This window comes from Lepus europaeus, chromosome 3 (assembly GCF_033115175.1).
Source record: "Lepus europaeus isolate LE1 chromosome 3, mLepTim1.pri, whole genome shotgun sequence".
NCBI lineage: Eukaryota > Metazoa > Chordata > Mammalia > Lagomorpha > Leporidae > Lepus > Lepus europaeus.
In genome coordinates, this window is record NC_084829.1 from 158,545,025 (window position 1) to 158,557,236 (window position 12,212).

The window sequence follows — 12,212 nt, forward strand, 5'->3', positions numbered from 1 at the left end:
GCAGAGCTGCCAGGGCTCTTCACAAGCTGACTTCTGCTGAAGCCCAGGCTTACCACATTGAAATCCACTGCAGTGGACTGGCCTGTTGGGTCTCCTTGAGGGCAGATCACTGTATAGATCAGCCATTAATAGGCCTGCCACCCATTGCTTCTGATGCCGAGCTTTCTTTTCCTCCTGGTTTGTGTTAAAGCAGACCAGAGGATGCAAGTCAAGGGAGTGCCCGTGTCCCATCTCTAATCTTCGGTGGCCTGAACTACAAGTCTATAGTCACAGGCATGTTCTGTAGTAGTTTTTCTAAGGTAGACAATGCCCATGAGGAAAATTATATTCTCACTTTAAAACTTTCTTTCCCTTTGGTCTGAAAGGGAGGTTTTTTTTACTTACTGTATACTTGGCTGATGGCGAAGTGAATCTAGCTATGAGATTATTATTTAAGTTCTTATTTTGGCTATGCTATTACAGAAAAATGTTAGCCATCTCTTTTATAAGGTCTAAAGATTAAATTGTGCGTCCTACAGATTCTGAAAGGATTTTCTTCATACGTCTGTCTTCCTGGTGCCTTTGCTTTTATTTTTTCCCTCCTTTGGACAGGAAATCTGAGCTTTTAATTTGTTTGTTGTGTAGACAAATGAGAGCAGCAGGAACTGCATTGGGTATCTTGAAAAACAGATTGCAACATGGGCTAAAAAGAGGCTTGCAAACATCATGGAAGTTAAACAGTCATTGTGTGTGTGTGTGCATGCATGTGTAAGAGGGAGAGAGTCAAATGACTGGCTCAAGACTGATACCAGTTTCAACGTGTATTTGCATCCCATGTCCAGGATGATAATTCCCATGCAAGGTTGGAAGGTATGGGTAATTTTGTGGTGTGTGTCTAAAGAACTAAGACTTTAATGAGGCTCAATATTTGACCTCTGGGATGTTAATTGGTAACAGAGGGATGAGAATTCATTGCTAAATTTTAATAGCTAGGTCAGATGGTTTTCGTGGAGCGGTTATGGCAAATATTTAGAAATATTTGCATGTGCAGGATTGTTTTGTGTGTTGTTTCAGCCAGATTTCACTGCAGAGCTTATACATATGGTGACGTTGACCAGTGACAGCAGATCCCTCCTCCTGATACTGACACTAATACTAACACTAATACTAAAACTAATACCAACACTAATAACACACCTGCACAAGGAGTCCTGCCCTTGAGAAAATTAGGTCGAGTTAGAGAGAATTCAGAAAAAGTACATGCTTCTATTTCATGCTTCATATTCTGCTTTTGAAGATGACTAAGAGACTTTTTTGAAGGCCATTGAACTGGCATTTTAACCTGTGCTTTAACCCCATGGGGAGTCACAGTGAGGAATCATTAACTGTATCCTATTAAAATCCTTAAGCGAGAGACCTGGTCTGGTGTCATTGATTGAAATATCGTCTCCATTTCTAATTCAGTGTTTATCTTCATGCTCCCCTGGGGCCCTTCTGAGCAAGAGATGCCCAAATGTGTACAGCGCCACTGGCTAATTATTTTGAGAACCATAGCAGAGTATTTTGAATTCATTTGCTGTTTTAAAAATCCACTTATTTAAAATTAAGCATGGGAGTAAACTTATTCCTAACTTATTCCCAGTTCTTTCAGACAGTAAAACATCACCAGTATTGACTGAATTTATGCTTTAGTAAGTGAGTTAACTTATGCTAAATAGAGTGCCATCAGCACCAGCGATGCTTGATGGAGTGATAATGTATGAAGGCAAAGGGGGATTCCTACGCAATACGCAGATGTGAGAGTATGTAGGCTTAAGGCCACATGTCTGCTTTATTTATATATGGATCTTTCAATTCTGTGTGCCTTCCTGGGGCATGTCCTCTGTGCCTGCCTCTGTCACCGCCCTCCCCAGCCCTTCCCCGACATCCTGAGTCAGGAACAGGCTTGTGCTGTGTGGCACTTCATGTTTCTCTTGTCAGAGTCTGTGGCATTTCGTTCTGGGCACAATGACACCTCTTGTACTTGCTAGTGGGTTGGAATGAAAACTTGCCCTGGCAGAGAGCGGGGGGAGGGCAAGCAGCAGCAGAGGGAACGCCTTTTCGGGGAACTTTGCTTTTGGTAAGCATCAAGGGAAAAGATCTTCAGGGTTTGGTTTGGTTTTGAAGGCAGTGGTCTATTTTTAATAAAGTAACCATGGATAGTAGGTGTTATGAGGAAGTATTCCGAATCGTGAGTAATATCAGATATTGAACACTGAATTTCATAGCAGTATTTCACCAAATCAAATTCTGTGACAAAGTGGTGATTTCACGGTGCATGAGCCGGTGAAGTCATTGCCTCCCCAGTGGCTCCATGGAGAAAGGACAAACGCAAGGAATGCTGTGGGGCAGCGGCCTCCAGACCCTCAGCAGAGGCCTCTGGCCGTCACCTCGCCTGCCCACTTCCAGCAGGACAAACAGGTGCTGTGGCTAGCAGAGGTCTTGGTGGGAAGGAAAGGCAGTGAGGTCTGCGTTCCTCACTGGCCTCGCAGATCTGATGGCACTTAGGAAAGAATCAGAAAGTTGGTGCCCTGCTGATGAAATTGTCCTCCGGAGCAGTGTTAGTTACAGAGCTGCTCGGTTAACCGGGCTGTGGAGCTGCGTTCATTGGCAGGCTTTGGAGCACTCTGCAGATGGACGCCCCACGAATCTGCAGGGCGGGGCCATTTCTGTATATTTGCATATAAAAGTTACATGTGTGCCTAACTGTAATATAAAAATCATATCTTTTTATTACTCTTCTGTTACACCAAGGACTCGCCAGCACTGGCATTCTGATGACTTGTGTACACAAGACAGCCTCCCTTTTTATATTTTACTCTTGGTATTTCCTTGATAAGTCTGTTGAAGAGCAGAAACGTTTCTGACGCCTTTGCAGCTTGAAGGAAGCTCTCCTCCCGCTCAGCCTGGTTGCTTTTTCTGCCCTTTTGTGGAATTTTTAGGGAGGCTGGGGTAGGACGTGCGGAGCATTATAAAAATTTCAAAGTAACATTTTGGTTTTTTATGAAGAAATATTTGCATAGTTATTTCACTGTGATTGGTGATATATAAAAGTTGAATCTATGCTGTCTTTTCTGTGTTTAAGTCCATACATAGTATAACAGAGAGTGGGTAAATATCTAGTTGCCAGCCATTACTTTTTCTCTCTAAAAAAGCATGAAAAGTATTTCCTCCCAGCTGATTCTTGCCTATTTGACCCTTGCCCCATTTATTAGGTATTATGTAAGCATGTCACCCCCATGGAGGCCACCATCGACCCTTTCAAGGGTTCCCTGAGAGCCTCGTGGTACCTTCTAAAAGAACAGAATGACATCCGTTCTCTGTTTTTCCCGTGGGTGCAGTAATGGGATGAGTTCGTGTTCTTGGTGTGCGTTGTGCAGACCCTGCCTCACAGTAAGGTCTGTGCAGTTCAGCAGAGGTCTGTCTTAATGCCTATTTTCCCCCAAAGAAGAGGCAAAACAGTAGGAACAATAACAGTATGCTTGGCTCTTTAAATTCAGTTCTTAGCAGACTTTTCCCATAAAAGCCACGTAGTGAATATTTCCAGTTTTGGGGGCCACGTGGGGGACACGCTGTCCTCCGTGGCCCCAAGCTGCCACGGTCAGGACCTGAAGGAATGAATGTGGCTGCATCTCCCTGAAACATATGGGTATAGTAATTTGAATTTCACATTTTTCATGTGTCACAAAGGAGTCTCTTGATTTTTCGAATTGTGGACCATAGAGCTGAGGTGGAGCACACACGGGATCCATACTTCGCCCCAGGCCCTTGCTTGTACTGCCTCGTGCTGAGGAACCCCCTACACTCACACGCCACGTGCTATGACTTGGTTACACCTGGCTGGGAAGGAAAGGCCTTGGAAGCAAACACTGAAAAAGTGGTCTGACATGCTGCCTCTCCCCGCCATGCCCTCCACCCCTCCCCGAGCCCAGGTCGTGTGCGTCCAGAGGTCGGCACCCAGCCTGGGGCTGCGGAGAGCGGCCTGGGATCATTCTCCCTTGCAGCTTGTTGGTGTGCGTGCCTGGGCACACAGCGGTGCACCTCGGTTTCTGTTTGAGGAACACCCGTAATTACCTAGATTGCTGAAGGTGACTGCTTTCTACAGGACTGTACAGCTTGCTTAGGTGGCCCTTCTCTGTTTCTGCCTTCACAGAAACTGTTCAGTGCAGTGGTTGTTGCATCAACACTCAGGCTCAATACAAAGGTTTACCAGCTGAATGCTACAAATTCATGCATCTCACATGCCCTGAGCAGAGTTGTCTCTGTATTCTGTCACTGATTTCTGGAAATCTGATTCAGTGTAGCCCGTTTTATTTTGAAGGTTTGATGACACGTTTTCTAGGGCTGGTGTTTTCTACCTACCCTCTTCCCGCTACGGCATTTTTCATAAGCACAGTTTTTGTGCCTTTCATTTTGTGAGGTTCTCGTCAACTGTACTTTGGATTTTTTTTTTTTTTTTTTTTTGTCATTGACAAGTTTGCTGTTTATAATGAAAGCCTGTAACAGGCGATCAGATCCCCTAGCGAGGGGACGTGGCTCTGCATCCTGAGTGTGTGTGAGAAGAGCTCTGGCCAGCTCTGCTTTTCTGTGCCTGTTTTGTCCTTGAGGATCGAGATTGCTTTCGAGTTTGGGAAACTCTTCATCCACCAAGGTGCGAAGCTCTACTTTCAGAAGTCCCAGTAGTCAGCAGTGAGGTACACTCGAACCGAATCGGAACTCACTGCCTAGAGGGCGTCTGTTGGGCTGTAAAACAGGAGCATGGTCAGGTGTTTCGGATTCCATGTTCAGTATTTGGTCCTGGATGACCAGGACAAATGCCTTCAATACGGGGACTCCACTTTTAAGACGGATCAGATAGCCAGCCCTCGGTCCAGCTGGATTCTGCAGGCGTGGTGAGCTCGGGCCTCACGTCCTGGTTCTATGTGCCCCAGCCTCAGTCAAGGGCACCGCAGGAACCACCAAAATAAAGTCTCAGCCCCGCGCTCGTGCTTGTGAGGTTGGTGGCCTCATCTTGCCGTTGTCGTCTTCAGCAGCGCAGGTCGTCTGGTGCTCAGAGCTGTCCCCTTCCCCTGTGCCTATGGCTCACCGGGTTTCCGTTTGCTCCTCAGGGACGTCGCGACCAAGTGGGGTGACGGTGAACAGCATACTGTTGTTGTAAAAAGTAAAGTATAGCGGTAGGACCCTTCTGCCCGCATAACGTTAAAGGGGTTTATTTTCACAGTATCATAGAAAATACTGTTTTATTAGGATGGCACTTTGGAGTTACTTTAAAAATGTAAGAATTCCTCACCACGAAGTGTGGTAACAAGTTGACTGCTGTCCCGTGAGAGCGCCCTGGACTCCTCCATGGCTGGAGTCTTGAGGACGGGGCCCAGGCCCGAGGACTGCGGCGAGTCCCGGGGGCCGCTCTCCTGCTCGGGGCGCCTTGAGTAGGCGCTGACGAGCGAGAACGCGCCTGGCTCAGCTTCTTTTTGAGGCGTCGGCCTGGAACCCAGGGTCAGCCGGTGAGCGAGCTCATTAACAGTGACCAGCCTCTGAGTTTGAATGTTACCCAGAGGACCTTCACCCGGCGAGGGCCCGTCCCCAGGCTTTTCAGGTCATCTCTCAATGAGGTCTCGGCCCGAATGTTTCTCTCTCAGTAACTGCATTTCCTTTCGTTCTCTCTCAGGACCTGTCCGGCTCCATCGATGATCTCCCCACGGGAACGGAAGCAACCCTGAGCTCAGCGGTCAGTGCCTCGGGGTCCACGAGCAGCCAAGGGGACCAGAGCAACCCGGCCCAGTCACCTTTCTCTCCGCACGCGTCCCCCCACCTCTCCAGCATCCCCGGGGGCCCATCGCCTTCACCTGTGGGCTCTCCTGTCGGGAGTAACCAGTCGCGATCTGGCCCAATTTCCCCTGCAAGTATTCCAGGTACTCTCTTTGTTAGTAACAGCCCTTGTCCTCCTAAGGAAGACAGATCTGATGCACGTTAGGAGTCTAACTGGAGTCTCACCAAAGCGTGAGAGAGCCCCATTTCCTAAAGAAACTCGAATGCGTGCAGCCACCGCTCAGTAAAGTGACCGACTGCTCAGATGGGTTCAGTCGGCGCCCTCACCGTGCTCCAGGAGCACACAGTTGCTGGTTGGCGGTTTTGGAATGATTCTGTTCAGTGGGATCTTCCGTTTTAAGAGGCTGACTAGATTGGCCTCACTGTGCCTGGTTCTGTTGAGTGTTTGCCACAGCAGCTACTCCCTAAAGTACTTTTGTGTGCTCACGTTCAGACGCCAGTTAGCGCCGGGGCACCGCCAGCACGTCTGTGCCTTGTTTCTGATACAAGGATTCGTGTTCGGTTAACTCTGGGTCGTGTGCAGTTACTTCAGTCTTCATGTGTCTCCTCTATCTGCTGCTTCCTTTACTACGTTCTTGGGGTTATTTGTTACTTACTTGTCAACTGCTTTTTCCTCGTCCAGTGTCTTACATCAAATGTTAACCATTCAAACCTATGAGGCAGCCAGCTCTCCTTTGTCACCAAGCTAGCTGGTTTGTTTTTTGTGTTGTTTTGTTTTGTTTTGTTTTGTTTTTGCATTACTTTTGCTGCAGTATTACTGATGGTTGCCAGAAAGTCCTTTCCACTGACCTGTTGAATAGATGCTGAACTGCCAACAAATTTCAGGATCATTCGTTCCACCCCCTCAGAATCCTGCTGGCACCTTGCCTCTTTTCATCATTTTACTGCTTTTATTTATATATTTTTGAAATGGTAATTATGGTGTTGCAGCTGATCTGAACCCCAGGAACTTGTCTGTCCATGACTAAGTACGAGGCTGATGAACAACCGAGAAGGTGATTTTAGCCGAGTTTTATTGAAAGAACAGAGAGGCAGAAACTCCCGCTATCCAGGAGGGGAAACAGCTCCACTACAGTCGGGTAGCAGGGTTTATGCATAGAAAGCATCAGAAGATTTTCCACAGATTGAGGAAAGAGCTTTATCTCGGGACACATCAGGGGAGTAGTTTACCTTCACCATTCTCTGGAAACTGGCCACAGACATATGGTCACCATAAACTGGCCACCTGGCCATTTGCGTCGGCATTGGCCCCGGAGCTGGTTGAAGCCCTTTGCATTAAGGGTGAGAGCCTTCACATTCCTCACCTACCTAACATTTTCCCACTCTAACTCCTGCCAGTGGAATGTGCCTGTGTGTACTCGCGCACACATGCACACAGAGAACATGTGACATGCCCACTGTGGAGAGTAACTGCCATGTGACGCATGAGCCCGCCGTCCAGCATGGGAACAGAGTGACCCGCGCCTCTCCCTTCCCGCCCGAGCGCTGGGCTGCCCCCTGCTGCGAGCACCCTTGCAGTCTTCTTATTTTTTATTTTTTTTTCAATCTTTTACGTTTCCATAGGGGTTTTTCTTGTTTCCTTTTATGTTTGTTTGTTTATGTATTTTACTTATTTGAGAGACAGGCAGACAGAAACCTATCTGTTTGGTCACTCCCCAAATTTCTGCAGCAGCAGGGCTGGGTCAGACACTTCAGCCTGGACCTCCCAAGTGTGTGACAAGGACGCAAGCGCTTGAGCCATCACCCGCTGCCTCCTGGGATATTCCAGGAAGCTGGAATCCGGAGCAGACACAGAATTTGAATGCAGGCCCTCTGATGTAGCATGCAGGTGTCACGGATGAGGTCCTGCTCTTCCAGGCACCCTCCCTGTGTCTCTTTCTTGGAAGGAATCTTATTACTGACATTTGTACAGTACATGACTGTAGTTTTATTTGGTTCTCAGTCTTGTAGAAATGTGTCATTTCGCATGATTTTGTAATTTGTCATCTAAGCTAAGATACTTTGGGCATGTAAAGGGGTGCTATTAATTACTACTCTAGAACAACAGGTGTTGTGGGTCAGGAACATCCTGGGCAAATATGCGGTCACCACACAGTTATACTATATGTAACCTGCTACAACTGGTTATGTTTCTGTAGTTCACCCGTAATTATCACAAATATGGCTATTTGTAAATACATTTTTTTAAAGTTTATATATTTATTTGAAAGGCAGAGCGACAGTGGGAAAGACAGAGAGAGAGAGAGACATCTTGTGTCTACTAGTTCACTCCCCCAGTGCCTGCAATGGCCAGGGCTGGGCCAGGCTAAAGCCAGGCACCAGGAAGTCCATATGCATCTCTCACGTGGGTGGCAGGAGCCTAAGTACTTGGGCTATCATTAGCAGAAATGCGGATCAGATGTGAAATAGCCAGGACTTTAACCAGCACTCCAGTATGGGATCCAGGCATCAAAAACGGCAGCTTAACCCACTATGAAGCAATGCCTGCCTCTCTGATTCTATTTTAATGAAGGCAGCTTGATGTTACCTTTCTTTCAAAAATATTTGTCCTTATAGTAGTCAATGAAACCTGGATTTACCTCCTTTTTTTTTTTTTTTTTAAAGTCATTCCCTACCCTGTGCTGTAGAATTCCTTAGGTCACTTTTGGAATCGAGGTGGTTTTGAGCACCTGCATATTGGAGAGTTCCATGTACAACATTTTGATTTAGAAGAGCCCATTTTTTAATTCTTAATTGGATCCTGTGTGTGCTTATCTTTCCAAATGAGTGTTTCTAACATTTCGTCGTTGTGGTTTGGATCTTGACACAACAGTGAACACACAGCCTGACCTACAAGCACACATTGCACGCGTGATAAGTGTGCTATGCCATTAGAGGGGGTTGCCCGACAGGCTCCCCGTCTCAGAGGCCAGTGCTTGGGTGTGTTTGTGCAGGATGGAAGCTGGCCATGGGTGGTGTGTGCCACCACGAGTGATGCCGTCCTTCCTGGTGACTACATGAACTTTAGTGGAATTTCTCACTGCTAGCTCTTCTTAATAGAGGCTTTCCATGTTTTTGGAAAGGTCATTTAAAGCAAAGTTTGCTTTTTAAACTATGTCCGAAGCGCACATCCAGATCTTCCTTCATTTCACTGTACTATTCCAGGTAAACTTCTGAAGCTCTCTTCTGCACAGAGCTTGATAAACAGTCAATGAAATGCTGTGGCGGGGGTGGGGGCTGGTGAGGGAGGAGCAACAAACAATCTACCTTTCTGTTGCCATCCCAAAAAAGTTAAGAAGTAAATTCTTTTTTTTTTTTTTAAGATTTATTTATTTTTTTGAAAGTCAGAGTTACACCAGAGAGAGAGAGAGAGAGAGAGATGTTCCAGTCTAGTATGGTATTTTACAATGGGTGCAGCTCAAAATCGTCGGTTACTTCTTCACTTTCTCCCTTTGGCTAAACTTCATCAACTGTGAGCTCTGCTCTCCCAGTGGCCCTGGCCCGGGCTTGCCGCTGCCCTCACATGGTTTGCCTATTGGCCTGCTCCTCTGTGAGAGCCAGGGAGCTCTCAGCAGCCTTGTCCTACACATTTGGGGAGCCCGCCACAGCCTGAATGCGGGCACTAGCTGTTTCTCCACCCGCTGTTCCCTAGCTAAGCCCAGGTGCATCTAAATATAAACTTCTGGGAGGTGTTAAAATTCTTATGGTACTGTTTAATGGTTTTGTTTTAAAAAATGGTATTTTTTTTAAAAAATGACATTTTCCCTTTTTTAAGAATTTATTTATTTATTCGGAAGGAAGAGTTATAGAGAGAGAAGGAGAGACAGAGAGAGAGAGAGGGATCTTCTGTCTGCTGGTTCACTCCCCAGATGGCCACAATGGCCAGAGCCGGGCCAGTACAAAGCCAGGAGCCAGGAACTTCTTCAAGGTCTCTCATGTCTTTGCAGGGGCCCAAGCACTTGGGCCATCTTCTGCTGCTTTCCCACGCACATTAGTGAGGAGCTGGATTGGAAGTGGAGCAGCTGGGACTCGAAACAGCACCCATATGGGATGTCAGTTTCACAGGCTCCACAGGCAGCAGCCTTACCCACTATGACACAGTGCTGGTCCCTTAATAAGTTTCTGTTGAAAAGAAATTTATGATCTCCTAAGGAAGGTCTTCAGAAGGCCCATGAAATACATTATTGTGAAAAAGCTGCATGAATTTCAAAACTTTTTGCACTAAATAAATTTTTTTTTAATTCCCTTTTCCAAGAACTTTGAAGTGCCCTCATCTTTCCATTCCCCTCCACCTAACCGAGTCCACTGGTTTTTCTTTTCCCTTTTTTCCCCCTCAGTGTTTCCTTAACATCTACACCCTTTTTCTCTGAGAAATTAAATATGTTGAGTTATTCAACTTAATTATATTATGTTTGTGTGAACTTGGTCACAGGAAATAAACCAGACTTTCATAAAGTTGATTTTTGGTTTTTGTTTTTCATTTACTTTTTTTTTAAGGACTTATTTATTTATTTAACTTGAGATGTAGAGTTATAGGCAGAGAGAGGGAGAGACAGAGAGAGACAGAGAGATCCTCCATCCACTGGTTCCCTCCCCAAATGCCCACAATGGCTGGAGCTGGGCTGATCTGAAGCCAGGAGAGTCTTCCGGGTCTCCACTTGGGTGCAGGGGCCTAAGCACTTGCGCCACCCTCTGCTGCTCTCCCAGGCCATCACCAGAGAGCTGACTTGAAAGTGGAGCAGCTAGGACTAGAACCGGTGCCCATATGGGATGCCGGCACCTGAGGCAGATGCTTAACCTACTACGCCACAGTGCTGACTCCTTTCTTTTACTTTTAATTTAATGCATATATGACTCTACTTCCCTGTTTGTTTTTTTTTTTTTTTTTTTTTTTTTTTGACAGGCAGAGTGGACAGTGAGAGAGAGAGACAGAGAGAAAGGTCTTCCTTTGCCATTGCCATTGGTTCACCCTCCAATGGCTGCTGCGGCCGGCGCACCGCACTGATCCGAAGGCAGGAGCCAGGTGCTTCTCCTGGTCTCCCATGTGGGTGCAGGGCCCAAGCACTTGGGCCATCCTCCACTGCACTCCTGGGCCACAGCAGAGAGCTGGCCTGGAAGAGGGGCAACCGGGACAGAATCCGGTGCCCCAACCGGAACTAGAACCCGGTGTGCCAGCGCCGCAAGGCGGAGGATTAGCCTGTTGAGCTGTGGTGCCGGCCCCCTGTATTTTTTTAAGATTTTTTTTTATTTGAAAGGCAGAATTATAGTGATAGAAGGAGAGAGAGAGAGAAAGAGAGAGAGAATCCTCCATCCAGTGGTTCACTCAATAGCCACAATGGCTGGGGCTGGGCCTAGCTGAAGCCAGGATCCTGGAAATCTACTGGGGGTCTCCCACGTGGGTGGCAGAGTCCCAAGCACAGGGGCCATCTTCTGCTGCCTCCCCAGGTGTATTAGGGAGCTGGATTGGAAGTGGAGCAGCCAGGACTCCAACCAGTGCCTATACGTGATGCCTGCACCACTATGCCACAGTGCCAGCTCCCCACCTCCCTTTAGAAGACAGTTCAGCCAGTTTGCCTCCTTCTTTTCCTGTCTCTGGTCTTTGTGTTTGTATTTTGTTGATCTGTACATTGTATCCTAAGAGGACTTATAATCTACCCTCATTTGGTTCTGAGTCTGCCCCAGTTAAGTAGACAGATGATGGAGAGAGTCGATGGCTGCCTGGGGCATGCATTCACTCTGCTGCTCAGGGACATCCGTATGCAAGTCCCCTGTATTTTTCTTGCCATGGCCTTTTGCCGTCCTTCTTTCCTTCCTCCCTCTCGTGCCCACCACTGACGTGCTTCCTCTGACTGACCTTCTCTCCCTGTCTTTTGCCTCTTTCTGCCTCTGTGGGTCCCGGATCGGCTCTTCCGTCCGCGTCTCTCCAGCAAGCCTGTAAAAAACGTGCGGCTGCTATGTAGCTGATAGCTGGGAAGAGATCAAGCCAAAGCGTTGTGGGGAATTCTTCCTAGCATTGCTTTCCCAGGATTGTTGAAAAGGGACAGTCGCTTTTCTCCTTCTCCACCCTGGTGAATGACATCGGCAGCTAATGAGGGGTAGCCCAGAGGTGCACACACAGAACCCCAGATAGCATCTGGCATGGCTGATTCCATTTCCTGCCTGTGAAATGGTTCCTCCACCCACTGCACCCGGGCCCTGCTGTCGTGTCGCCTCGGGAGCACAGGGACCATGATGCACTGGCACAGTGGTGGCCCCCACTTCCTGGCCCAGGGGGGCTTTCCTGCCTGCTTCCCCCTGAAAAGCAGGGGGCTGTGGATGGGCAGTGGCCATGTGGATCCTCCTCTTTGTTTGCCTGTTGCCGGACTCCAGCAGTGCAGCTGTGTAGA

The 12,212-nt window shown here is 47.5% G+C and overlaps 1 protein-coding gene across 2 annotated transcripts in view; it reads left to right on the forward strand.

The window, feature by feature from the left end:
* ARID1B (AT-rich interaction domain 1B) overlaps window positions 1–12,212 on the forward strand; it is a 437,948-nt gene that overhangs the window by 311,135 nt on the left and 114,601 nt on the right. For both annotated transcript variants that reach the window (XM_062186972.1, XM_062186973.1), the window contains exon 5: window positions 5,687–5,930. In XM_062186972.1, coding sequence (XP_062042956.1) covers window positions 5,687–5,930 — 244 coding nt within the window. The remainder of the gene's footprint in view (window positions 1–5,686; window positions 5,931–12,212) is intronic.